At 35.5% G+C, this 26240-nt stretch overlaps 7 protein-coding genes and 1 long non-coding RNA gene across 17 annotated transcripts; 4 read left to right on the forward strand and 4 right to left on the reverse strand.

The window, feature by feature from the left end:
• Window positions 1-1566: 1566 nt before the first annotated feature.
• Window positions 1567-2700, forward strand: RR17 (response regulator 17; the record flags this gene model as incomplete). 2 transcript variants are annotated; one of them, NM_001339792.1, is made up of 6 exons in its annotated part: window positions 1567-1626; window positions 1719-1918; window positions 2027-2106; window positions 2201-2278; window positions 2397-2470; window positions 2575-2700. In NM_001339792.1, the coding sequence occupies exons 2-6, from the start codon at window positions 1783-1785 to the stop codon at window positions 2669-2671; spliced, it is 465 nt and encodes a 154-aa protein (NP_001326774.1). In that variant the 5' UTR covers window positions 1567-1626; window positions 1719-1782. The 2 variants fall into 2 exon arrangements, with proteins under 2 accessions (NP_001326774.1, NP_567037.1); NM_115496.2 differs by lacking the exon at window positions 1567-1626 and having other exon boundaries at window positions 1738-1918; window positions 2400-2470; window positions 2575-2671.
• A 956-nt stretch (window positions 2701-3656) lies between these two features.
• On the forward strand, window positions 3657-4000 carry AT3G56390 (WRKY transcription factor-like protein; the record flags this gene model as incomplete). Its single annotated transcript, NM_115497.2, has 1 exon — window positions 3657-4000. The coding sequence occupies one exon, from the start codon at window positions 3657-3659 to the stop codon at window positions 3891-3893; it is 237 nt and encodes a 78-aa protein (NP_191198.2). The 3' UTR covers window positions 3894-4000.
• A 1013-nt stretch (window positions 4001-5013) lies between these two features.
• On the reverse strand, window positions 5014-6926 carry WRKY70 (WRKY DNA-binding protein 70). Its single transcript, NM_115498.4, has 3 exons — window positions 6396-6926; window positions 6037-6138; window positions 5014-5850 (listed from the first exon to the last, which is right to left on the reverse strand). Exons 1-3 carry the CDS (start codon window positions 6710-6712, stop codon window positions 5385-5387), a joined length of 885 nt encoding a protein of 294 aa, NP_191199.1. The 5' UTR covers window positions 6713-6926; the 3' UTR covers window positions 5014-5384.
• A 4848-nt stretch (window positions 6927-11774) lies between these two features.
• AT3G56408 lies at window positions 11775-17805 on the forward strand. Of its 3 annotated transcripts, NR_141692.1 has the most exons (3): window positions 11800-11979; window positions 12565-12899; window positions 15798-17643. It is a non-coding gene; the product is annotated as an other RNA (long non-coding RNA). The 3 variants fall into 3 exon arrangements; NR_141691.1 differs by having other exon boundaries at window positions 11775-11979; window positions 12565-17207; NR_141693.1 differs by lacking the exon at window positions 11800-11979 and having other exon boundaries at window positions 12245-17805.
• On the reverse strand, window positions 12475-17641 carry AT3G56410 (hypothetical protein (DUF3133); the record flags this gene model as incomplete). 3 transcript variants are annotated; one of them, NM_115499.2, is made up of 3 exons in its annotated part: window positions 12475-16944; window positions 17036-17207; window positions 17324-17509. In NM_115499.2, the coding sequence occupies 3 exons, from the start codon at window positions 17435-17437 to the stop codon at window positions 12623-12625; spliced, it is 4608 nt and encodes a 1535-aa protein (NP_191200.1). The 3 variants fall into 3 exon arrangements, with proteins under 3 accessions (NP_191200.1, NP_850709.1, NP_001325603.1); NM_180378.1 differs by having other exon boundaries at window positions 17036-17641; NM_001339793.1 differs by lacking the exons at window positions 17036-17207; window positions 17324-17509 and having other exon boundaries at window positions 12623-16822.
• Window positions 17806-17941: 136 nt separating the features above from the next.
• AT3G56420 (Thioredoxin superfamily protein) lies at window positions 17942-19632 on the reverse strand (the record flags this gene model as incomplete). 3 transcript variants are annotated; one of them, NM_001339795.1, is made up of 6 exons in its annotated part: window positions 19405-19632; window positions 19155-19248; window positions 18903-19055; window positions 18686-18808; window positions 18369-18592; window positions 17942-18289 (listed from the first exon to the last, which is right to left on the reverse strand). In NM_001339795.1, the coding sequence occupies exons 2-5, from the start codon at window positions 19191-19193 to the stop codon at window positions 18443-18445; spliced, it is 465 nt and encodes a 154-aa protein (NP_001325846.1). In that variant the 5' UTR covers window positions 19194-19248; window positions 19405-19632. The 3 variants fall into 3 exon arrangements, with proteins under 3 accessions (NP_001325846.1, NP_001325847.1, NP_191201.4); NM_001339794.1 differs by having other exon boundaries at window positions 19155-19259; NM_115500.4 differs by lacking the exon at window positions 17942-18289 and having other exon boundaries at window positions 18443-18592; window positions 19155-19245; window positions 19405-19537.
• A 4-nt stretch (window positions 19633-19636) lies between these two features.
• Window positions 19637-22215, reverse strand: AT3G56430 (import inner membrane translocase subunit). Its single transcript, NM_115501.3, has 3 exons — window positions 21304-22215; window positions 20749-21021; window positions 19637-20291 (listed from the first exon to the last, which is right to left on the reverse strand). The coding sequence occupies exons 1-3, from the start codon at window positions 21997-21999 to the stop codon at window positions 19956-19958; spliced, it is 1305 nt and encodes a 434-aa protein (NP_191202.1). The 5' UTR covers window positions 22000-22215; the 3' UTR covers window positions 19637-19955.
• Window positions 22216-22303: 88 nt separating this feature from the next.
• ATG18D (autophagy 18 D-like protein) lies at window positions 22304-25296 on the forward strand. 3 transcript variants are annotated; one of them, NM_115502.4, is made up of 5 exons: window positions 22304-22555; window positions 23140-23905; window positions 24153-24384; window positions 24761-24884; window positions 25010-25296. In NM_115502.4, exons 2-5 carry the CDS (start codon window positions 23177-23179, stop codon window positions 25098-25100), a joined length of 1176 nt encoding a protein of 391 aa, NP_191203.2. In that variant the 5' UTR covers window positions 22304-22555; window positions 23140-23176; the 3' UTR covers window positions 25101-25296. The 3 variants fall into 3 exon arrangements, with proteins under 3 accessions (NP_191203.2, NP_001326816.1, NP_001326815.1); NM_001339796.1 differs by having other exon boundaries at window positions 24761-25296; NM_001339797.1 differs by lacking the exon at window positions 25010-25296 and having other exon boundaries at window positions 24153-24761.
• The last annotated feature ends 944 nt before the right edge of the window (window positions 25297-26240 follow it).

Here is a 26240-nt window from a genome sequence, read left to right on the forward strand (position 1 = left end):
TTACAAATTTTCTTGAAAAATTATGGGGTTTTGAAATTGGATCACAAACCTAAGGATTTTGGTTGACTTGGAGGAGCTACAGATGTAAATTTTGGATCTTCTGTTTGTGCAAGGAATCATACATTATGTAAACTTTTCCTACAGATTGAAATGCGGTTGAATAACTAAGTGTCAAACACTTATTGCCATAAAATAAAACATTAAAAAAAACAGATAATAGAACAAATGATGTTGAAAAAAATATTATAATCCGTTAAGCATGCTCTTGGAATTTTTTTAATTGTTGTCTTTCTCGTTTGAGATTTGGTCCGAGTCAAGACATTTTATCAGACTTCGGTCTCTCTCCCATACCTATGTTTTAAAATTTTATATTCCTTTTGACAGTAAAAGTTATTTATTATGAAATAAACAATGAAAAATAACTCTTTTCCCCATGGAAGGAAAACAACCCTTCATGGAAATTTTGGAATTTACTATTTGTTTCTATTTGCAATTTAACAAAGAGGCCTTTTTTACTTTTTAATGTATTCTAAAAATATAGGGTCAAATTTACTACTGTTTTTAAGAGCTTTCGAGGAATTTTTTGGGCAGTGTGAGCCGGACCGTAGCGAATTCACATTTACTGTTCTTCGCTTTCCATCTATATGAAGAATTTACCCTTTGTTTGTTTTCTACAGTTAGTATTTATTTCCACATTCAATTTTTACTCGAATCTTCCTCTGTCATATCAGGATTGGCATTTAGGACCAGCCATTAAAAGGTAAAATATTTACTTTCCGGTGATGTAAAATTCCAAATTTTCTTATATTTATTTAATTATTGATTACTTACAGTTTCATTTTTTATTCCATGGTAAATAACTACGGATAAGATGGGTCCAACTCTTCCATTAGAGGCCCATTAATGAGAAACGATAAATGGGCTCAGATAATAATAAGGCTTATCAAAGTTCTACAGTCCGAATTATATTTCAGGAAAGAAAACAAATTGAACTAAAGAAATGCGACTCGCAGCTACTTATAACGCGTTACAAGGCTGGCCCATGCAACTATGCAGCTATCATATCGGTCAAAGATTTCGTATTAAAATTTGAGGTTTTCACGATAATTAAAATTGACAAATAATAATATACACATCGAACAAGCCCATAGTTTAAAAATTCAAATACTAAAAATGATAATATATCTTAAATTTTAGAGAATCATGGGGACTTCGTAACTGAGATTCTGATACAGATTTGTGATCCATTTTGAAAATTAAATATGATTATAAATTTGCATCTTCATTATACGCACGATTAGAAAAGCCAAACAAATGGGAAATTAAAAATTAATATTTGGATTTTCGTTATCATCGTACAAGATCACAAAGCACTGTCACTGACATAAAACACCAAGTTTCTTACCAGTTTCCAGAGAATCAAATACCAAGAACAAAACCACAACTTGTTGTATCTTAAATTATAAGGAAGATAAAATCATATCAAATCATTTCTTGATATATTGTTATCCTATATATCCATATATAAATTAACAACATAATTATATATATATATATATATATATATACACATCCATTCTCAAATCTTTTTAATGTATCATTTCTCTGTTTTTCTCTCCTTCTTCTGTAAGTTTGTCTCTGTTTTCTTTAGGTTTGAGAATTAAAAGCAGTATAATGTATTAGTGTCTGACTCATTTATTCTCCTCCTTCTTGTGCAGATTTTTGTTCTTTGTTGCTTGACTCACAAGGAACAAAAACGATATCTCTCTGTAATCGTAGGAGATGAATAAGGGCTGTGGAAGTGGAAGTGATTCTTGTTTATCGTCAATGGAGGAGGAGCTTCATGTTTTAGCAGTAGATGATAATCTAATTGACCGTAAACTTGTTGAGAGAATCCTCAAGATCTCTTCTTGCAAAGGTAAACTATCATTCAAATTTTTTTCCTTCTAAATTTCAAGAACCAAGATTTCTTCTATATGGTAACATTGCCTCTGAAATGAAGAAATTGATTTTACTTTCTGTACAGTGACAACTGCAGAAAACGGGCTTAGAGCTTTAGAATATTTAGGCTTGGGAGATCCACAACAGACTGATTCATTGACTAATGTAAGCTCAATCTTCCCCATGAAACATTCTGATTGGTTTGGAGAGGAGACATTTGTATAACATCCAATATGACCTTTTGAGACTGTTTTTTCAGGTAATGAAGGTGAATCTCATCATCACTGATTATTGTATGCCAGGAATGACAGGTTTTGAGCTGCTTAAGAAAGTGAAGGTGTGTAAGAAATTTCTCACAAATGAAAAGTCCTCTTGACAAGATCAATATAGAGTTATATAGACTAACAAAATCTCTTTCTTTGTCTCTGTTTCTATGGTGTTTTTATTATTGGCAGCAGGAATCATCGAATCTAAAGGAAGTACCTGTTGTGATATTGTCTTCAGAGAACATTCCTACCCGCATCAACAAGTAAACTTATCATTCCTCAGACACATTGCTTAATTGTTCTGTTCTCTTGTTTTGTTTTCCTCAATGGTGAATTAAGATTCTGTAATCTCTTGATGATATTACAGATGTTTAGCGAGTGGAGCACAGATGTTTATGCAGAAGCCACTGAAACTATCTGATGTAGAGAAACTGAAATGCCATCTTTTAAATTGCAGAAGCTGAAGGTAGATCTGCTTAGACTCAAATGCTCATAGAATTTTTTTTTTTTTTTTTTTTTTGTTTGTGTTCTCTAATATAAGAGAAAATTAAAGATGTATTCCTAAACAATGACAAAGATTGTCTTGATCTTTAAAGATTTGTGGAGAAGAGATAAAAGCCCAATAAGGATCTCTCTGAGTAGATTAGTTTTATGAATTAGAAATGTTCTTTTTGGTCAGATTGCAAGAAATCTAGAATTCATTATTGGCAGTTTAGCTTTGTGGGTCCTGTTTAATCGTTTTTGGGCCCATTATATTTGATCAGACAATTATTTCAACATTTAATTCCCAAGTCTTCGCATGGACTTCCAAGATCGCCTTTAACGTTGAAAAGCTACAAATATTGAAAACAAGACTATGATGACGAAATCAAGGTGCATCTGCTTCTTCTTCTATCGTGTTTATCAAAACACTTACCCTCCAAAAAAAGTTAAATCAATTGTCGGACGATAGAAAACATAAACATGATCTAACGCTTTAAAACATGTTCTCACTTTTGTTAACCAAAAAAAAAAAACAAGCCTAGTCCTTATCTTCTTCTTGTCACATCGATTAAGTATTAAGAAATCAATTACTAAAGTGTTTGTTATGGGGATGGAGCAATTGCAAAGTTTAGTTTAATTAATCCATGTTTTGCCAATATGTCAACGCAAATAAAAGAATTGAGACGAAAGTCATTATATGATTGGAGATTGTATTACGTATACGTCGCATTCTGAAATATTTCACAATCTTTGTTTTTTCAAATTCGAATCAACATAGGATCCAATCTTTCTTTACATGTCCCTCTTGCTCTATAATATATTTTTATGTGTGTATATAGATGCATACACAAACAGGTGAAGCAAAAAACAAAATTTGTAAGGTAAAAAATAAGTGTTACATATGTTTTGTGTGAATACTTAAAAGAAGGCATAATCGAACCACAATAGAATTGATATAATCAAACGATGGAGGAGATATTAATGTCAATGATATTCAACGGAATCAATCTGGTCAAGGAGCTTGAGTTCAGTTTATCATCACAAGAGTCACCAGAATCAGATTTGTCGAGTTCTCTAAGCTCGATATCCACTCTATTCGGAGACGTCAACGAGCGGCTGAAAACCCTACTAGCGTGGAGGAACTCTCTGTCACAGTACCAGCCTGAACCGGAACCGGTTTTAATGTTGGATATGACGAATTGACGATGCAGATTGAACCGAGTCTGATGCAGGACCACTGGTTAATGTATCCAGTTATGCAGACAGTGGAGGGTAATGAAACCTCGAGACCAAGGCATCGAAGAAGGTAAATACAAACATTCAGTGCCGGTCTAACATATTTGGATACCCTAAACAAAGCTTAAAAACAGCCTTTTTGTACATTATGAAAAATCATAAATAATAATAAACTATACATTAAACCTCTAAAAATACACTTTAACAACAACTTTTTTTCAAAAATACACTTTAACAAAAAAAAATCCAAAAATTGTTGAAAAGTTCAATTTTTAAAAAACATTTCACATTAAACCAAAATTTACTATTAGAAATACTAATTAGTTTGTAAGAACCCAAAGCAATTCTTAAAAGACCCTACAGAAAATATTTATGGTAAAAAGACTTAGAAAATTTTAGTGTAAAAGGCCCTTAAATATTGAGGCATGAATTTATTGCTTCAAAATATAATGATCATCATATATCAAAGAGTTTCAAGAAACTAGTTAGAAACAACGAGTTGTTTTTGTTTTTTACCCAACAAGTCCTTAAAATAATTTTTTACTTGATTTTTGTTGTAGATAGGTTCAGAATGTGAGGAGCTTGGGGTTTTTCTTTTGTTGTGTTGCAACCAATGAATCAAAACCAAAAGAGACTGTTCTGTGTCACTTGTATCATGTCTCGTGTCTCATCTGCATTTTGTCCCTTTGTCCAAGGTTTTGTGTTTTTATGACCAGTACACGACACTTATCCCTAATTATATTGGGACTCCTTTTAGTGCATTGTTCCTTTTATAATATTTTTCAAACCCTATAATACAAAGAAATTAAAGATTAGAAAAGGACCAATTCGTCGACTTGTACTTTGTACACATATATAGTCGCTACTTGAGATGTTTAAGCCCTTGCGTAAAAGGAAGTGAACAGTTTCTATCTGCATTTTCTCCTATCTCCTCACTCTCTTTAGCAATATATGTATATATACTTGTTGAGGAAAAACACATCGTAGGAACAAAACACATCGTAAACCCTACTTGGTGTATATACATGTAATTATGCGTATATGTATCATAGGGATTAAGTATAAAATAAAATAAAAATTCATAGCGATCAAGTATTTGTTATTGATGCAGTAGAGGGGGGATGTCGACAAAGAAATAATAATAGAGGGAAATGTTGCTACTAAAATAGTAGTGGCTAAAATCACTATAGTCAGTAGACGTCGTCACGTCGACTTACCTCTGCGCAATACGACATCGTATTTCCAAGAAAAGGATTGTGAGTTGGAAAAATCAAAGTGTTGAGAATCAATCTAAAGGGAGGGATGTTTTAATCCAGCAAGAGTTTTATTTATAGTACTATATGTACAGTACATACACTCATTAGAGAAAAGGGCAAAATATGTATTATATGTTTTCCACTCTACATGGCCTAATTAATGATTAAAACTCATGGTCTTAGTCCTATAGTAGTGGTAAACTCAAGATAGATTCGAACATGAACTGAAGATAGAGAAGTGCTCATTTTCGCTAAACTCGAAATCGCCGCCACCTCCAAACACCATGAGATCCTGAGAACCCAAAACATCGATAGATGTACTCGTTTTCCCATTGACGTAACTGGCCTGATGATGATAATCTTCTTCGAAAACCATTTCTGGCCACACCAATGACAAGTCATTCTCCGTGGACGAACCATGATGACGATGAGGATTGTCTTCTTCCTTCATTGAGGTAGATAAACTAGGACTCTTGTGATCTTCGGAATCCATGAAGATCTCATCATGATGGTCACAAGTCTTGCTCTTGGGAGTTTCTGCGTTGGTGTTACACGTGTGGTTTCCTATGTATGTGATACTGAACATCTTGGGTTCGAGCTCAACCTTCTGGACTTGCTTTGTTGCCTTGCACCCTTGGGTATACTTGTGTGTGCATCTAAAGTAACTTCTGCACAACATAAATTAAAATAAAATAATTTAGGCCAAAATATATATGCCTCAAGCCCACAACCAATTAAGCTCAGACCACATTTATGGTAGATATAATTGCGGTCCATGTGTAATAATACCCGGCAACATGTCACATATCAGATACGAATATATATAGACAAAACTATATAGGGGTAAAAAGGACCTTGGGAATTTGGCATTAAGAATCTCCTTTTGTCCATATTTCCTCCAAGAAAATGCGTCCTCAAGTATAGTCGACTCTATAGTACACGTCTCCGATCTCTTTCTGCTCATAATATTAATGAAATCAATTAATCATTTGGCTACTTATGATTCTTGCAACCAAAGCTAAATGTCTTGTTTGTTTGTGACTAACCATAACAGTAAGTAAATCCTAGATGATAGTTTTTTCCATGAGTATGGATGATCACTAGATATATGGTACATATGATCAACGTAATCGGTCTAATAGAACTACGATGGATTGATTTTATATCATTATGGTTAATAATTGAGTAAGAGAGAGAAAAGGGCGAAACTTACTTTCTTTTGTAGCATCCTCTTTTACCCTTAACGGGTCCCAATCTTTTCCGACTATCGCCGGAATCTTCAAACTTGCCGTCGTTATCACATGAAGCATTTTGAGATCCCTCAACGGCGGCGAGGGATGAGGAGGAGGAGATGGGTTCGAAGGTATCAAGAACGGAGATGGTGTTATTGAAACACACTAAGATTTTAGCCACTAGATCCTCTAGACCGGACCCGGGTTGAGAGAGGAGTTGCTGAAGCTGAGTTGTTAAGTCATGGCCTTCAACGAGTTGGTTCATAACTTTAAGCTTTTTTGCTTTATTAGTATCCATTTGTTAGTTTTGAGGAAGTTTTTGGTGAGTGGTATCTTATTTTTCTTTCCTCTTGGTGTGGTTTGTATGATTAAAGGAAAGAAGAGAAGTGTGTGTAAATATAAGGTGGAAATAAGATTTGTAATGATGGGCACTTTTTATTTTGTTGGTTTCTTTGATTTTTTTTTTTAGAGGAAGATGCGAGGAAATGAGAAGGAAGAAAGAGAGATGTGTGAGGAAATGAGATGGAACTTGAACTTATCCACCCATTTCTTTTGCTTATGGTGAGCTTGACGTAAGCTCAAATGACGTAGTGATGAATGATGTCATTTCATCCCTAAGTGAGAATGGAATATATATAATTTTGCTGAAATCCAAACTTAGGGTCCTTTAATGTTTTCTATAACCGGATAAAATTTGTATCAAAAACTAGACTAATTAAAAGAGTTATGAAAAACTATCCATTTAAAGATTAAACAAGATTCTAAATTTCATTTGTAAACTTTTTTGTTCCTCGAGATTGTACTACCAATTTTTTTTTACTGATGTAGTAAGATCAGTTGGAATAGTGAATTATTTATTTGAAATCTCGAGTTAAATTTGATATCCAAATGATATGATCCGTTTTTCTATGAAGATAATTTTGAATAGTAGTTTATATATCAAAAATTCAAAAAGACATGTATATAGTCCTTATCAGCTATCAATCCAGATGTATACCCCCTAAATAGACCTACTATTTCAAATAGATAACGAGACACGAAATTTACAATCAACTAGTCCGAAATGAATTGCCCTTGTAATCAAATACTTGAATGACAGATATAATTGGGAGTTGGGACGGATTATCTAAATCAGATTGATTACGTTGAAAGAATCAATATATAAACTAATTAACTCTTTTTTTTTTGTTAAGTTAGACTAGTAAACGTATCACCTCGCTGCACTAATATATAAACTATATGGAGTATCAAAGCTAAACTTTTCTACCCAATTTTTTTATAGGAACCTATCTTATATTATACTTAAATTTAACATATTCTATAAAAATAGCAACACAATCTATCGTTGAAAAGTATTTTCTTTCACCCGGAAACACTTTATTCCGTTTTCGTGGAAAAGGTAGAGTTGGGCGGGGCATTGATTTAAAACTTTAATATTAGAAGATTATTTAAAGAGGTGTATGTGGTCGATCGACTCAATGGCCCCTAGGCCCTAGCTATCTCAATGCATACATGCGATGCGGATGGGTTCTCCTCGCTTAGAGATGTCTAGTTGGTCTATAGTGCTCCCTCACAGCCTCACTCTCTTCTATATGCACCAAGCCACCAAGGTTTTTTTAATGATACATTTATGCCCAAGTATAAATTAACATTGGTGATATTTTTTTTAGATATGACAAGTTTTTGCATACCCATTATCAAAAAGTCGGATAATAGTCCATAAATTTATCTTACGGAAGCATTATAAGAGAATGTTAAATTATTACATTTTTTCACGTCGAACTTTTAAATTAATGATTTTGAAATTTTTTCCCTTCATACGAAGTCTATTAACGCCAGTTGAGCTAGGATCATATCAATCAATTTCAGAACACATAAACAATTGCATGGGTTAAGAATCGACAAAGTATTACTTTTTTGTGTATAAAGATAAATTATGACTAAAAAGATACTTAATCCGTTTTAAAATATAAGATGTTTAACTAAAAACACGTATATTAAAAATTACATATTTTTAAAAAGTTCAACCAAACATAAAGAAAATGCATAATATAACTAATAACTAATCATAAAATATTGCATAAGAACTTGAAAATATTACTTTATTATGAAACTATTTGTTTTTTTTTCCAAAACATCTCGTACTATAAAATGGAAAGAATATAGTTTAGGATAAGATTTAAGTTATTTCCGGGATAGTACCACTTAACTTCAGACCAAATTTGTACGCAGGTTCATAAATGAGATCCGTTATTAATGCCGTAAAGTTTAGTGGTTGTGTCTCAACTTTTTCATTAATTCAAAAAGGTTGGCTCTCTAGCCTAAGTTAATATGCGAGATACTATGATAAACCAGTTGGTTCTGTAGCGTAGTAAGTTAGTATATTCTACTAAGAATAGTTGTGTATATTGTAATCACATTTATTAGGCCGGCATTTTTTTTGTATTTGTTAGTCTTTTTACTGCTAATCCATTGTTTCTCACGTAGCCGACCAATAGAAAGGATCCAATAACCATATGATAACAATTGGTTATTAGAGTCACAGGAATAATTAATTTCTGTTATATACAGTTTCTATGTAGGGATGATGTGAGAAACTGTCAATGGGGAAGAGGAGTTGACAAGGGAATAAACAATAAAAAGAATAATTAAAAATATACTATAATCAAGCTTTTGTTTTATCAAATCTGAAGCTTAGCTGTCTTTTTAAATATAGTTAATTGAGTTCCTCCATTAACGAATTGCTAACTCTATCTCTACTTTTTAAAAGTATATCCATTTTGCATTATTTATTTACTATAATAAATCTTTTAAATAAATAAATATAGAATATACATATTTTGGGACAAAAATGTGATTTTCAAATTCCATTTGTAAACTTTTGAACTTTATCCGTGATTGCATTGCCAAACTATGACTAAATCTCGATTTAATTATTTAAAGTTAGCCATAATACATAGAGAAAGAACAACGCATATATCTCTATCACACAGACCTATCATGATTCATGAAATATAATTGTGAACGGATTCATGTATCCAAATACGAATGGCTGTAGTTTTTGTTGAATGGTTTGTATTTTAGTTTCTGATAAAAAAAAAAAATATATCCAACAATTATTTTTAAAATAGTTTTGAATTTTCTACAAAATGGCCAACAGTAAGGTAATAACTTTATTTAAAATAAAATAATCAAGAAATTGTCATCCAACACCGTTCCATATTTATGTGTCTCACCTCACATGATAACTTCTCGCTAAATGTTTTAAATTTTATTGGTTGTGGACTTGAATCTAATTGCACAAAACAAACGAGCATTAGTGGATTAAGATTTGAACAATTTTATTTCCCATTAGAGATATTTATTTAATACTCCGCAGTCCGTTTAAAAGCATTGAACGGCCCTTCATTAATTGAACTATTGAACCCATTAGTTAGATTAAAGCTACTGTTTTAGCATTATCAGTTTGTCACTAGGAGTATTATATTGCGCTGTTCCCTAATCTCATGAATGTCTATTTGTGTTTCCATTCCACTACTGCTTAGCCTATATCAACCCAAATAATTAGTATCAATGATCAACGTGAATTTTGCAATTTTTTTTTATGTAATGCACAAATGGATCGAAGTACAATGAAGATAACAATAAAAGTCATCAAGTTGTGTGTAGGCAACTATTTTGTCTATATATGTCTCCAAAAGACCATTTAATAAGGGGGGCTATAGACAGCTAATTGATCAATATATCACTACAAGACAACATAGGGTTTTGCATGTTGGGGTTGTACTACTTATTAGAAATTTGTCATTATTAATTCATATCTATATGTATTAGTATATACAACATAAGAATTATAGGGTTCTGAAATATTTATTCGAATCGATTGACTATACTCTAAAACAACTGTTATAGTTAATGTAAAAAAAAAACTCGAGTCGGGGAAGCGGTCAAAACGGTGCGTTCGAAATCGTAGAAGCTGCATAAGTGCGGTAGGTCTTATCAATACACAAATGTATAACTCCCCAAGAATTTCAATTGCGTTTATTCCTTTGGAAATAGGAAGATCTTTGGCGCAAGAATAAATGATTAAACCGCTGCAATGGTAATGAATAAAGGTTGAATAATGGATTAATGCGATTCGAGTGACTAAAATAATATATACATTTCAACTTTCGTTTTTTTCTAGAAAGGTTCATGAATCAAGATATGTACAGTTGATTGTGATGCGTAAAAAGAATTATTGCAAAAGGAGTGAGTGGGTATCGTATGCTGGTACCAACAATAATTGTACAACCCTAAAACGTTACTTTTGTTTTCACACAAATATTTTTTGTGCGATCAAAAGGGGAAATAAACAAGGAAATAATGGGGAAGCTTCATATATCATATCTACAATGAAAAAGTTCTCATTAGAAATAGAATAAATATTTGTTCAGGGAACAGAAACAAAAAAATGAGAAAAGACTTTAGAAGGAAATTCAATGGAAATTGCAAACCAATGAAAAAGCATTACTACTTTTGTTATGTTTTTAATTTTTTATTTTTTATTTTGATAAAGATTACTTGTTAGTAATTGTTATGCTTCTTCCATATATTTATCTCTCTCTCCTTCAAGACCAGTCGCAATCTCCAAAAAGTCGATTTATCTCCCAAACCGTAAATATGAATTCATAACAGTTTTTACCTGCGGTTCTAACTTTTTTTTTTTTTTTGCAGTGAAAAAAATCTCTATAATAAAACACATGCTTTTATTGTGGAAAACATGACCTAATGAAATTTCTAACTACCTACATGTGAATTTCTTCAAACTCATATCAATCAGTAATGAAAAAATCATTGTAGCTAGGGAAAAAAGTTGAAGAAACTCCCAAAAATCTCATGTAAATCTTCAAGGTACTCTAAGACTTGTACGGAAACGAAAAAAAAAAAACACAATGGGGGCTTTGATTTGGTTTTGATAGGTTTGTTTTAAACCCTCAAATGAGTAGTTGTTGACCTCTTTTCGCAGCCCGTGAAGAATCATGGGACCAAACCATGCATGTCGGGTTCTACCTAAGAAATGATGTGATTATTTACATTAGTTATGTGTTATCATTCATACGATATCGTTTAATTTGGATTATGTGATATGATTGTATGATTAATCACATGTTTTTTTGTTTGCATAATGTTTCTCTAAGAGGCATGATTTTTGACATGAGTTATTTGATTGTACTTAGTTAAGGACACACTCTTGAAATGTTTTTTCCCCATCACATTGCACAAAACGGCACGTTGTTAAAGTGTTATACATGTAGAATGGTTTATTTTATGTGAAGATTGTTAAAAAACGGCATGTTGTTCAAGACTGTGTGCATATGTAGAATGGCGTGAAGTGTGGAAAATATATCTTCTTTTCCTATGAAATCGATTATAGCCATTTTCGTTACGGAGAGATCGAAAGCAGAAATGGCAAGAGAAGCAACGACGAAATTGAAACATAACTCAAACAAGACAAGATTTCTGAGGATAGCTGGCTGTGTCTAAGAATGGGTCGGAGCATCTTCGATGTCGTCTCTCTTAGAGGTAAAAAAAAACTTTTTTGAGTTTCGTTTCACTCTGTTATTCAATCTCTTTACATTACAGCGATTTCTGTGGAGTTTTTGTTTTCGTTCAGTCTGTGATTAGTTCTAGTGTATGTGCTGGTTAAAGATTTGAATTTTTACTTGTTTCTCAGTGTAAGCTCATGAAAGTTTCTTGTCGATTGTGCTGTTTCTCGTCTCTTTGACAATAATGAAGATATCATTAGCATTACTTAGTTGCTGATTTATTTGTACAGAAAAGTCTGAGGTTTTCATTGATCTTTGTTACTTTTGATGGTTTCCATCACCCGAGGGAGCAAATCGTTTGTGTTTACTTTGTTTTGTGCTTCATTGCCAATTGATTTCTCTGGATGGAATGTTCATGTTTTGCATTGTAAGAACTCATGGTAAATCTTTTTGTTGAGCAAATCGGTTCTGTATATTCAGTTATCTTATGAGTCTTGAATCAGAACAGCTTTTGTAGAAAACAGATTTGTATACTCAATGAATTGATTTATTATCTGTAGAAAACCTTACAATCACTCAAAAACAAAATTGAAACAATGTACACACTGTTTTTGTATCGCAGGTAAAGTCTTCAAGTATGTGGGGAAAGCTTGGAACAATGCTTATCTGTTTTCGTGCCATCAAGTTTTCTTGCTGAAGAACAATACATCAGAGAGTGATCCAGAGGAGTTGATGGGAGAACGAAGCGGTGAAACTATGTGACTATGCATTGTTGAAGCTATTGGAGAACGTATTTGTGAAGCCATCAGGTAATGCAGCGGAGAACCAATGGGAGTATGAATTGGTGAAGTGAGAGGTGATCGTAGAGGTGAATTTTGCGTTTGGTATAACGCATGACGCAAACCCACAATTTCAGAAGGCTCCGTTGTGCTGTAGATGTGATCATGTTGTTCAAAGGTTAGACTTAACTTCTCATTCTCTTTCTGCAAATGTTCTAATTGTTCTTCCACTATCTCCTCTTCAGTGTCACTATCTAGTTCTGCCATTTTACTTGGAAATTCATGGCCTTCTGAAAATACGTCTGAATCTTTTTCAGCATCACCTTGTTTAAAGGTCTGCCTTAGACTTTCTTGCTTATCTTGAGACATCTTTAAATGAAACGTCATCCTTTCTTGCTCAAGTGTGTCATCAAGACTGAGCCTGAATATATCATCCCTTGGTTCAAGTGTCTCGTCCAAATCCATTTTTCCATTTTCGCCTTTCTCCAACTGCAGCGATGATCCATCTTCTGCCATTACGCCTACTTTTAGCGCTTTGGTTTCATAATCATCCACCAGCCAAGACCCATCCTCGTGAAGTACAGCTCTCTCTTTTGAACTTCCACGATCATTGAAGGAACCCCTTGAACTAGATTCTGATCTTCCATCAGCATCCTCGTCTGCTTCAAGCTTTGTCTCTACCTCATACCCATGGCGACGAAACGTTAAAGTTCTCCCTGACGTCCATTCAAATGTCTCATCCAGTTTCATTGATTCATTTCCGCATTCCTCCAAGTGCAGTGATACTGTATCTTTTGCCATTTCGCCTACTTGTACAGCTTCGGTTCTGCCATCAATCACCAGCTGGGGATCCTCCTCATTTAACAACTCTCTTGGAATTTCATGATCATTGAAGGAACCCTTTGAACTATATTCTGATCTTTCATCAACGTCGTTGTCTGATTCAAGCATTTCCCCTAGCTCATACTCAGGTAGACGAAATGTTGGAGCTCTTTCTGAAGTCCATTCAAGTGTCTCTTCCAATTTCATTGTTTCGTTTTCAAATTTCGTCAGGTGCAGCGATGGTTCATCTTCCACCATTACACCAACTTTTAGAGCTTCCGTTCTGTTCTCATCCACTAGCCAGGGCTCCTCCTCATGAGACACAGCTATCCCTTTTAAATTTTCATGGTCATTAAAGGAATCCCGTGAACTGGTTATTGATCTTTCATTAGCATCCTCTTCTGGTTCAGGCACTGTCCATCGTTCATACTCATGCAGATGAAATGCTGCAGCTTTTTCAGAAGTCCATTCAAATGGATTGCTATTATATTCCTCTAACTTCAACCCCGCTCCATCTCCCATTGTCTCTGCCCATGAATTTTCACTTTCACATCTGCTTCCTTCCGGATAAACCGGTTCTTTTGTTCCGTAGGAATTTTCCATATCTTCATTTTGAGACTCCATTTGATGAGATACCGAGCTGTCTTCATTCTTTTTGCTTATGAAAGTTTCACCCGCCTTCTCAACAGGAACAACAGATCCATCTCCAACCATCTTACTTGGCTCAAGTGTTTCATTTCTCTCATATCTATACTCTTGTAATTCAGACCTTGCTATGTCAAAAACGGTGTCACTCAACTCTTGTCTTTTGCTTGAGTTCTCATACTCATAGTGGGACTGCTCAGGTATAGCAACTTGAGACTCATGAAAAACGACCCTCTCTTCTGAACCTCCATCGTCATTGAAGGAGCCCCGTGAACTTGATTCTGATCTTCCGTCAGCATACTCGTCTGGTTCAAGTATTGTCCCTAGCTCATAATCATGCATGCGAAATGTTGGAGCTGTTTCTGAAGTCCATTCAAATGGTCTGCTGTAATTCTCATAGTTGCTTTCATATTCCTCCAAATGTAACCCCGCTCTATCTTCTATTGTCCCTTCCCATGTTCTTTCACCTGCAAACCCGCTTTCTTCTAGATAAACCGGTTCTAATGTTCCATAAGAATTTTCTACATTCTCGTTTGGAGAATCCATTTGATGAGATACCAGTCTCTCTTCACCTGTCTTGCCTTCTATGATTGTTTCGAATGCCTCGCTCACCTTCTCGAAAGAAACAAGAGATCCATCTTCGCCCACCTTGCTCGGCTCAAGAGTTTCATTTGTCTCGTATCTAGACTCCTCTAACTTACACGTGACTCTGTCACTAATGGTCATTTCCAACTCTTGTCTTTCGCTTAAATTCTCATATTCATACTTGGAGTGCTCCTGGATCCTGGATATTGTTACTGTAGCCTCGCCTGATTGGTCAAGATGTCCTATAAACCTCTGATTCTCATTCACCAAAGAGTTCAAGGGAGAATGTGTTGTAGCTGACTTCGCATCTGAAATTGTGTTTGATATGTGCTCCGTATCTTCCTTGACTGATGTATCCTCAAATGGTTCACCATAGCTTAAGCTGCTGTCACATATAGAATCTCGAGTGTACCTAGATTTATCCAAATGCAACTGCGGTTTGTCTCCGATCTCTTCTAATGTACTTTCACCTTCATATTCTTCAGTTTCTTGAGTCTCCTCCCATTCAAACTCGTAAGTGTCTCCGGTATTCTCAGACTGTACACGTGTTTCACTGACGTATTCTTTCTTGTATAGAAGTTCCTCACTATGAGATACCGATCTCTCTGCAACTCTCTCATCTTCTTCACTTGATTCACTCATCCTTTCGTTCTGGTTTACTGGAACTTCCAAGGACTCACCTGATCCTTCTCCTACAATTTCTTCTGGCTTAATAATTTCGTTCTTCTCATATTCAGGCTCTTCTATATCACAAATGTTATTATCCATCTCGGTTGACTTTTCTGAATGAGCTTCCTGAGATTGCTCTAGATGAATCTTGGAAGTCTCTCCAATAGTCTCACTTGATGTAGGTTGTTGCTCGCTTAATCTGCGGTTCCCCATAGGTTTTAGATGAGGCTGTAATGCCTCCAATTTCAAATCTAAAAATTTGGTGGATATATTCCTTATGTCTTCTTTAATCCCTTTATCCTCAAATGTTTCTAGAATTTTTTGACTCAATATAACAGCATCGTTACTTTTGCAGATTGTTTCTCCAGAATCGTCGTCTAAACACGTCAGATGACTTCCATCAGGATTAATCTCTTCATGACCTTCTGATGCTGAATCCTGGTGATTAGTAACAGTCTCATCTGCAAAATCCATGCCATAATCCACAAAGCTAGGTGAATCCAGGACAGTATCTGCTTTCTCTCGAATAGAGAACTTAAGTACACCGGAACAACTGCCACATCTCACTTGATATCTTTGACGTTTTCCTTGGGGAGACACTTGAGGAAGCTGTAGAAGTTCCAAGCAATAGGAACAAGTTGCAAAAGGTGCACCGCCGGCTGAAGGGAGAATATGGCGCTTCACTACCGGATTCCTTTCCCTGACATACCGTTTTTTGTTCCTTAGAATGCTCTTTTCACTACTTGTGTCACTCTTAGAAATCCCTACAGAATGCTCAGAGTATGTAGAGCGGTGTGGCGCAGCAGCTGGTACATAACTACGCTCAGAGTACACAGAGTGATGCGGGGTTTCAGATCTACTTGGTTCATAAAGATTATGATACTGAAGATCATGTAGCTGAGACTGAGAAGACCTGTGATAGTACTTTCCATCAGATGTCTCACCCGGAAAACGAGTAGGTGAAGCAACAGAAGATTCTTGAAACCAGCCTTCTCTGCTATACTGCTCGAATTGGTTTGGTTGTTGATGATAATAAGACTGCTCTGATGCAGAAACGTAAGACCCGTGAAAAGGACTACTGTAGCCATATTCATATGCAGAAGAAGGGGAAGGACTTGCTGGATAGAAAGGAACCCGAGGTGGATCTGCGTATCTTCCCTCATGTTGTGCCCATTGCGCAGCATTGCTGCGTGTGTTATATGGAGAGCTTCTTTCTGAAGTAAACACATCAGAATCACCGGTCTCACTGAAGTCATCAGTCCTTCTCATCCATTCTCTGCGGATATCAGATGTCTCAGGCTTGTAAACAGTTTCTGGATGATAACCTCTTTCAACAGAAGTCGATGGCCTTGAATTGTACTCCCGGTGAGTAGTTCTCATTGGAGTTCTACTACCATCTTCTGGAGATTCTACCTCAGCACTTAAACTACGGTTTTGAGAAGAAAGGAGAGCCTCAGGAATAGTGTTTGTGTGATCATTGCCGTCAGGTTCCCAACGTTTTGCTGCATCCAAAGAAAGAACACACGAAAAAAGAAAACACTTATGAATGAGGTGGGTTACTTGTAAACATGCTACTTAAGAAGGCTGTTGTACCATGAAGAATCGAGTCGCATCCACCACATTTGTAAGAAGTAGCATCTAAAGGTTCCTGGAGAAGTTTGTGGCACTTAGGACATCTCACGATTCTAGATTGAGAAGATAATCCGGGCACGGTTCTACTCCTCATACCTCTGAACATATGCTTCAAGTCTTTACTACTTGCCAACTACCAAAAAAAAAGATAAAAGACAAGCACTTCAGCTCAAATCCAGAACTCAAGAACCTGTAACAGGAAAAATCAAAGATCTAAGAGAGAGAGAGAGGAAGAAGATGAGAAGTCACCTTAGAACGGATAATGGAGAGGAGCCTAGGTGAAGGTGAAGAATCTGAGGATGGTTCAAAAGTTTTCTTGGTAGAAGAAGACTGGGATCTGCTCTGTTTCTTCTTCTTCATCATGGTTTGGTGATTGACTTAACTCTGATGAATGATCTTTTTCTTTTTTCTTTCTGGGAATAAAACTTTGTTGATGATCTTTCAAGCAAGCAAGTAGGAGGAGGAGATATATTATTATATGAATCAGATCAGGCACTATAATGAATAATGGTCAAGGTGATGAAGGTTTTAACAGACTTGTTTATTGACTATTATTTTGCTTCTTTCAATTTATTTCTTTTCAAGAAAATTAAGATCTGAGAGTTGCATTGAGTAGTCACCATTGGATTTGGAAGTTGAGGTCCAGTTCCTCTAGTATTAACGATTTGGATTTTGAAAAGTCAACTTTGGAGATCGCCAAGAAACATCCCTTTATTATAATTTCTAGATCAAATTTGCTTTTTTTTTTTATTTTCTGTTTTTAATTTGTTTGTATCTGTTTTATTCGAAGAAAGAACAAATCACTCATCATCATGATTTAATCATAATTTTTTAAAAAGAAAGAAATCAACGTGCATCTTACTAATTTGCCAACATAAAGCATATGGTTATTGACCAAAACCCTTTCGAGTTTGAAAAATACGTTAAACTTTCTTCTATACCGTGTTTGACAGGTTTGTTCAGGTTTTCAAATTGAAGAACACACAGTAATATAGAAAATAACATTAAAATGTAAAAGGATTAATAAAACAAATATGCACAAGAAGCACTTCGTTTAGTGTTGAAAATATCAGAACCATTTGAAAAGATGCATCTGCACAAATGAGCTCTAAAGAAGAGAGCCATGACTGCAAATAAACCTTCATCATCACTAAACTCCTCTTCATCTTCATCTTCATGTTTTGTGTTTTTGTCAGCCAAAAGACAAGATTTTGTCTGAGAACAAAACGTTAAAGAGAGTCATCAGTCTTACCAGATCAGATCTTTATTCAAAGAAAGAGCTCATGATACTTACTTTATCCGCAAGTAACTTCTGGTTTTGACAGACAATGGAAAAACCTAACTCTGTTCTGTTATGTGTTTTAGAGTTTAAGGTTTTCTGAGAAAGAGATCAGCAGCTGCAGCTGTCTTCTTCTGAAGCTCTGAGGTTTCAGCACCAACAAGTTTATCCATTTGTCTCCCATCTTTAAGGAACACTACAGTTGGTGTAGCTTCCACATTCCATTCATTACTAAACTCCTGCGTTTTGTTTTTTCACCAATTCAATCTCATATCATAAAACTGCAGTCTTATCTATCTTCTCAACAACACGCAAGTTTTCAGTTTACTTACAGCGAGCTCTTCGACATCAACCGTTACAAATATCATTGAAGGGTATCTAGAAGCAAGGTCCCTGAATACTGGTTCTATCTTTTTACAAGGTACACACCATGGCGCGCTGAAATTCACCACCAGCTGTTTTGATTGAATTTATCAAGCTAGTAGTTACTTAAATGGAAAATAGGAAGAATCATAGAAAAGCGAAATTTATTTAAAGAAGAAAGCTTACGATCTTGCCATGGTTGTTAGCTTCTGTGATCTTTTCTTCCCATTTCTCGATTCTGCTTACCGGATGGACCTTTCCTTTGGACCCGTGTTGGCTTCGGGTTTGACCATAACTGTTGTTGTTGTTGTTGCTGCAGCAGCATATACATGACCATAACTGTAACACACATATATGGACACAGATTCTTCATCTTCCCTTTGAAACTATGGCTAATGAAACATTGAATTGCATGCTACAAGAAGTTTTATTGATTACCTTTCTACAACAAGAAGTTCTTGCACAACGATTTCCCATCAACTCTTTACACAGTCTAATCCAGATTTGCCTCTCATTGGCTCAAGATTCACTCCTGAATTAAAACTTCATCAAATCAAACGAAAATCAAAACCATTATCTCTTTAATGTTACAACAATTATGAAAAAGAGAGGGAATTCAAATGAGGTAAATTTGTGACCTTGATGGAATCTAGGTATGAAAAAACAAGGGATTTGGGAGAGGATTAACCTTTAAATCCTTACAACTTCAGATGATTTGTGCTTTTGCATTCAGAATAGTTTCACCCTAAAGGCAACAGATTCGAAGATCACAATTTTCTGTGCAAGATTCAAAAAGAAACACAAGAACATTCGATAAAAAGCATTGAGGGCTTATGTTTGGTTCTTCGATGGAAAACTATATCTTCTTCACGATGCAGGTGGTTTTGATGAACCATAATAACTGATTGCTAATTTTGTAATATAGAAATTGGTCAAAGACAACATAGATATGCAAGTCTCATACAGCTTTTACTCTGGATTCTGTATTGGTTTTCTTTCCATCATGATTAAACCGGTACTAACCGCAAAGACAAAAACTTTTTCCTCCCTCAAGTCAAAACCGGTTTATATAGGACAAAGCCATCCTTCTCTGAAGAATCACAAACCAGAAACAGTAACATACTCTAACATTTATTCTGCAAAAGTTTGTAAGGGTCTTTAAACAGATTCACTGTGGTGTTCTATATCCACTGAAGATGTTTAGTTTGTGTGCAAGTACGATAGAACCGACTAAGAACTCTATTTTTCAAGCTTCTCGATTTCTTCACGCTGCTTTCTTTCTGCTTCTTGAAGTTCGAATTCTTCACGTTCCTTCCTTTCGGCTTCTTGAAGTTCAATCTCTTCACGTTCCTTCCTTTCGGCTTCTTGAAGTTCTCTTTCGGCGTCTTCTTCCTCTTCAATTCTGTCAAGATTATCAAACTCTTTGGTTGCTGCCATTGCTTTTACCACAGGATCTCTTAACTCAGAGATCAAACCACCACCGACTCTGTACTCTTCTTCATCACCAATAAGGAATAAGCGTTGATCAGGACCAGACGCCATCGGAATATCCACCGCCAGTAGTTTCATATCATACTGAGCAAAAACAGACATGAACATCAGAAATACACAAAACTCGCATACATCGTGATATAGAAATGGGAACACTGATAGGTTCATACGGCGATATCTCTCACAGTAACATAGAACAAAAACAGAGTCAAAGAAGCAAATGAAGAACAAAATAACCAACCAAAGCAAAGAATCAAAGACAACCTAGGTTTTGTTTTAGAGAACCCCCAAACCTCACGAAAATACTCAACACTTTAAACATCAAAAGCCTTTTCTATTTATACTCAATGACTAACAAGTTGAAGGGGCATTGTTAATGAACTCTTATCAGGAACCTAAAATGTTTACAAGCCTAATTGTAAGGTTACCTTGGAAAACTTTCAAGAACAGATTACTTACAATCATCATGATAGTAATGTGATCAATGATCAATCTAAGAAGAATGTTCTTCATCTAGAGGGAAAGTAGAGAAAGTAAATACCTGGCCTTTCTTCTTCTTGACTTCGACACTAACAAGTCCCTTTCGCTCAGAACCTTGAACCGGGAATAGGAGGAAGCAACGCTTGTTCCTAATTGTTGGCTTGAATTTTTTGAATGTTATTCCACCACCTGACATCACATAAGCACGCAAATCTGATCCTGCTAGAGGAGCACCCATAACTTCAAGAACATCAGCCGCTGTATTGAGCTTCCTCATAGTGATCCTGTAAACTTTATCGGGATTGATCGTGAACCTTGCGCGAAGGTATAAACCCTATTAATGGAAAATTCACAGAATATTGCTGTGAGCAGTGATAACTCTATAACATAAGAGAATGGGAATGTTATGACAACAAACCAAAGTTAACAACAGTATTTGCAATTTTTGATGAAAAGTTGAAGACTATAAAGATTAACAAAACAATACAGTTTTCCACGGAAAAGATCCACACAGAAACTATGTCATAGCTCTGAGTTCAGAGACCCACTACTGAATCAATCCTAAGTTGTATCTCAAAGTTATCAGAAATAAGTATAGAGAGAAGCTAAAACTTACAGCAAATGCAACAATGGCAGATGAGAGAGCAAGGAAGCCATACTTGGCCATTCCCTCAGAGAGGCCAACGAATGTACTAGCGATTCCAAACATGACCCTCCACAAGAAAATACAAACAAAAACAGCTCCTGCTCCAAACACCAAAAGGTTATTCTTCTTCCAAAATGCATCAACGTGCAACCCTAAAGCCATTCGGTATCTAGCAAAAGTCGAACTAACAGCTTTGATTGGCTTGTCAACAACCTTTCTAGCGAAATTCCCATCAACTTTTCGAAATCCAGAGCTCGAAAACAATCTAAACGCCGATACAAAGTTCATATTAACACGGGGCTTAACCAAGGCTACACCACAATTCTGCAAACCAGGTACGAGCTTAGGACTGGGTAAAATCTGGGATAATCCCACATTTTTCGAAGTGGGTCTCGACAAAAAGCTGTGGAAACTGGTCTTAGGTTGAAGCTGAGAAACCCCATTAGAGGGAAGAATCTGGGATAAGCCAAAGTTTTTCGAAGTGGGTCTCGACGAGAAGGTGTGGAAACCAGACTTAGGCTGAAGCTGAGAAACCCCATTTGAAGGAAGAGCCGGAGAAGACAAAGCTGAGAGTTTTGACCATCCCGTCGTTGTGAACAGGTTGACTCGACTGTAATGCAATTGAATAAGTTTGTGAACTGCTTTGAAATCGGAAGGTTTCACCATCTTTTTAGGGTTTTAGATCGAACTGTATAGGGTTTCACAAAAACAAAAACAAAAAGTGTATAATCCTACTTTTGATAGACGAAATGCAGAAACTAAGAGCGAGAAAGAGTTCGCTTTATGGATCAACGAGTCAGAATTTTTGCTTCGACGCCATGAGAACTTTCGGATATTCAGTCACCGGAGCTGATAATTGTGGTGAACCAAATTGAGGAGATACGGGCCGGGTCGGGTCGGGTCGTAAGGGAAAGAGGCCCATTAAGATAATAATAACTATACTTTATTTTGCTTGTATTAGAAAAAGGTTAAAATATACAATGACGACAGTTGACTAACGCAAACAACCGAATAAAGAAAGAACAAAATCGGAAATTTTCGACGAAGATAAAATCATACAAGTTAGTATACAGAGACGATTCTCATAGCCAAGTCATTGATTTGAGAAGATAACAAGATTATTATAGCATCAGGATCGAGATTGTTCGTCGTCCATTGAAGCAGCATTTTCCTTCTTCAAAGATCGCTTTTGGTTCTTCTCGCTGTTTTCGTTTTCTAATCGGTGAGGATTTTGTTCAATCTCATTGTGTTTTTGTGTTCGAATCAGGAAATGTTCGCAGTTCTTATTGTTTGATCGGATTCTTAATTTGTGTGTAAATTATTACGCGATTGTTGGATTATATATGAAACTGGAATTGTGGTTTTGTTAGGATTTTGGAGTATGTATGAAGTTGCTTAGGGGTTTGTTGATCGTAATGTATGATGAATAGATAGGGTTTTTAGGTTGATGAGTTTCGATCATGGTGGAATTTGATTTCTTACATGGCTTCCTTGTACATGGCTAACATTGACGGCTAAGAATTGTGGTCATGACATGTTATCGCCACTAGTCTTACCTCAGAGAAGATACCTTGTTAATTTGTTAACACTTTTGTGTTGAATTAGCTTAAGTTTTTCTAAGGCATTGTATTAGTCTATGTTCGACTAGGATTCTGAATCGTTAGGTGTTGTAATGTCTCTGCTATGAGTTTGGGATTGATTGCTTCAAGTTTAGTCTTTCAGTTTCATTGTTTTGGATCTTGTGGACAGTGTGTTTCATGAAGTGAGATCAATCTTAAAGTCTTATTTCTTGGTTATTGATTTCAGCTTGCAACAATTTCAACGTTTCACATATTAAGGAGAAATGGATCCTCGGAGAAACTTCCAACCAGGTGGCTATGACTCTCGGAATACCTTCACTTCAGGATCTTTTGGGCCTCCAGATTTTGGTGAAAGTGATGAAGCAGAGTTGGTTTCTGTTTCTTGGAATCAGGATTACAGTTGTTTTGCTGCTGGCACTAGCCATGGTTTTCGTATATATAACTGTGAACCGTTCAAGGAAACTTTTAGGCGAGAGCTGAAGGATGGAGGGTTTAAAATTGTAGAGATGCTTTTCCGGAGTAATATCTTGGCGCTTGTTGGTGGTGGACCTAACTCCCAGTACCCTTCAAATAAAGTATTGATTTGGGATGATCATCAGGGGCGCTGCATCAGTGAGTTTACTTTTCGGTCGGAAATTCGTGCAGTGAAGTTAAGAAGAGATCGAATTGTTGTTGTTCTTGAGCACAAGATATATGTCTACAATTTTATGGATCTAAGACTTCTTCATCAGATTGAAAATATGGCAAATCCAAGGGGACTATGTTGCCTCTCTCATCACATGAATACATCTGTCTTGGCTTGTCCAGGTATTCGTCGAGGAGAGGTCCGAGTTGAACATTTTGGGCTTAACATGGTTCAAATCATTAATGCTCATGATTCTAATATCGCGTGCATGACCTTGACATTGGATGGCTTGCTCCTTGCAACTGCCAGTACAAAGGGAACTCTGATTAGAATTTTCAACACGATGGACGGAACTCGTCTGCAAGAGGTCTGATATGTGATAACTATGAACTAACTAGCTTTCATTTTCTTAACACCATTATTGTACCATATGTTATTTAAGTAAATATTTTGGTAAGGATTCTGTCAAGGTAATGGTTGAGCAAACAAGCTGTCACGATTTATTTAGAAAGACTTTGGTAGCTATTAATAACAATAATGGAATCTTATGCAGAACATATGTCAGTTTTGTTTGCATATTATTGATGAATTAGTCCAATGCTGCTTTGTTACAGGTCCGAAGAGGCGTGGACAGAGCAGATATCTATAGCATTGCTCTATCACCAAACGTGCAGTGGCTTGCAGTATCAAGCGACAAGGGGACTGTTCACATTTTCTCTCTCAGAGTGAGAGTTATAGGGGAGGACGCATACTCCACTGAACATGAGACTTCTTCAAATTCCCTGCAGCCTCTTGTTTCTCCAGCCAGTGGTGCCAACCCTGGTTCGTCATTGTCTTTTCTGAGAGGTAAGACAGAAATTAGGAGATATCTGAAAAAATGACTGTTACCGTGAAAGTACATATGATATGCCTTGTTTCTCTTTAAGAACTGCTTATGGAGTGAAAGGACAGAAGGCTAGATTATATTGAGTGAGTACATAAGTGAAACTTCCAAGAAATAGCTTTCTTGGTTCATGAGAAAATCAGTGATCTTTATAGAAGTGTGTCCCTAAACCTTGTGAAATTTTATGTGTCACTAGGAAAGTTATTGTTTTTTTTTTTTTCCATTTCATAGCTTTTCTCTAAACCAGCAAATCGAGAAGTATATTTCAAATATATAATTGTGCAGTTGGATCATCTCATGCTTCTGTCTGGTACCTAACATCTTCAGACATTGTTGCAGGTGTTCTACCAAAATATTTCAGCTCGGAATGGTCATTTTCTCAGTTCCATGTACCTGAAGTCACCCAATACTTTGCAGCATTTGGTGCTCAGAACACAATTGCAATTATTGGCTTGGACGGAAGGTAGCTAATCTCTCTGAATGTATATTCACATCATCCACAAGTATTATATGCTTCCATCACACTAGTCAGAATAGCAAAAACATAAAATAACCAACAACCACACATATGATTTATCGGCCTTACAGTTTCTACAGGTGCAATTTCGATCCAGTGAACGGAGGAGAGATGACTCAGCTTGAACATTTCCATTTTCTGAAGCAAGATAGCCCGAGATAGTCAGACCACGTGCTTGGTTTGAGTTTTATGTACATAACAATTGGCTCTGTATATAGATTTGGTGAAACCGCATACGATTTTATTCTTCCAAGCTTTACTTGATTGAAGGAAAATGTATTCTTGATTGGAACAATGTATATACAAAAAGGATTTTTTTTTGGTTATAACACTAATTTCTACAGAGAATCAAACTGCAATTCGATTACGTTTATTAAAATTTCAAATCAGAATGTTGATTATAGGACAGATATAACAAATGCAAGATGGTTCAGCTTACATGGTCATTTCAAGGTTACAGAACCGGATTTCTCCATTTAATTTAAAGACTTATACATTTAATTATTAATATTTAGTAACTTTAATTTTATAGAGACAATATAGAAAATTATGCAATGGAGATGCTTTAAAAGTATTAGGTGCCAGAGTTAAAAAAAAAAAAAAAGTATTAGGTGCCTTGTCGTCACCAGATTCCATTGGATTTTACGACTTTTTGTTAAACTCACAAGTCGCTAGCTTGTGGTTTAAGCAATCTTTTTTTTTTTATATAAAATTTACATATATTAAAAATTTTATGTGGTTTTTTTTTACATAATAGTTAATGATGCATTAAATTTAAGCAATTTTAATGATGCATTGATTTTATTAATTCCCCTTGCTCAAAATACTTTCTATGGTGTGATTAACACAAATTATATTATTATTCTTTTAGAAATTTTTGCTTGTAAATGCTAGTTTTGATTGCATTATTATTCTTTTTTCTTTTACGTCATTTACGAGAATTTTCAATTTTGTTTTATCAAAAATTTCTAATTGAATATTTGATGTTGCACATAAACTGACCGTGATACATGTGCTTGTTCTGTATATAGATTTGTTGAAATAACACTAGAGTATGCTACCAATGTTACGGATCACGGTCTCCAAGCAATTGGTAAAGGATGCAAAGAATTAAAACATCTTGAAATACTAAACTGTCCTGTTAGTAAAACAGGTCTTATAGAAGCAGGCGAGAGCTCTTCTTCCATTAGATATCTTTACGCATCAGGTAATAAAGATGGAAAGGAAGGAGGAGTGCAATCTTTTGCACAAAATAATGATAATATATTTTCTTTTCATTTGTTGTTAAGATTCTCCGAGATC

The sequence above is a fragment of the Arabidopsis thaliana genome, chromosome 3 (genome assembly GCF_000001735.4).
Source record: "Arabidopsis thaliana chromosome 3, partial sequence".
Taxonomy (NCBI): Eukaryota; Viridiplantae; Streptophyta; class Magnoliopsida; order Brassicales; family Brassicaceae; genus Arabidopsis; species Arabidopsis thaliana.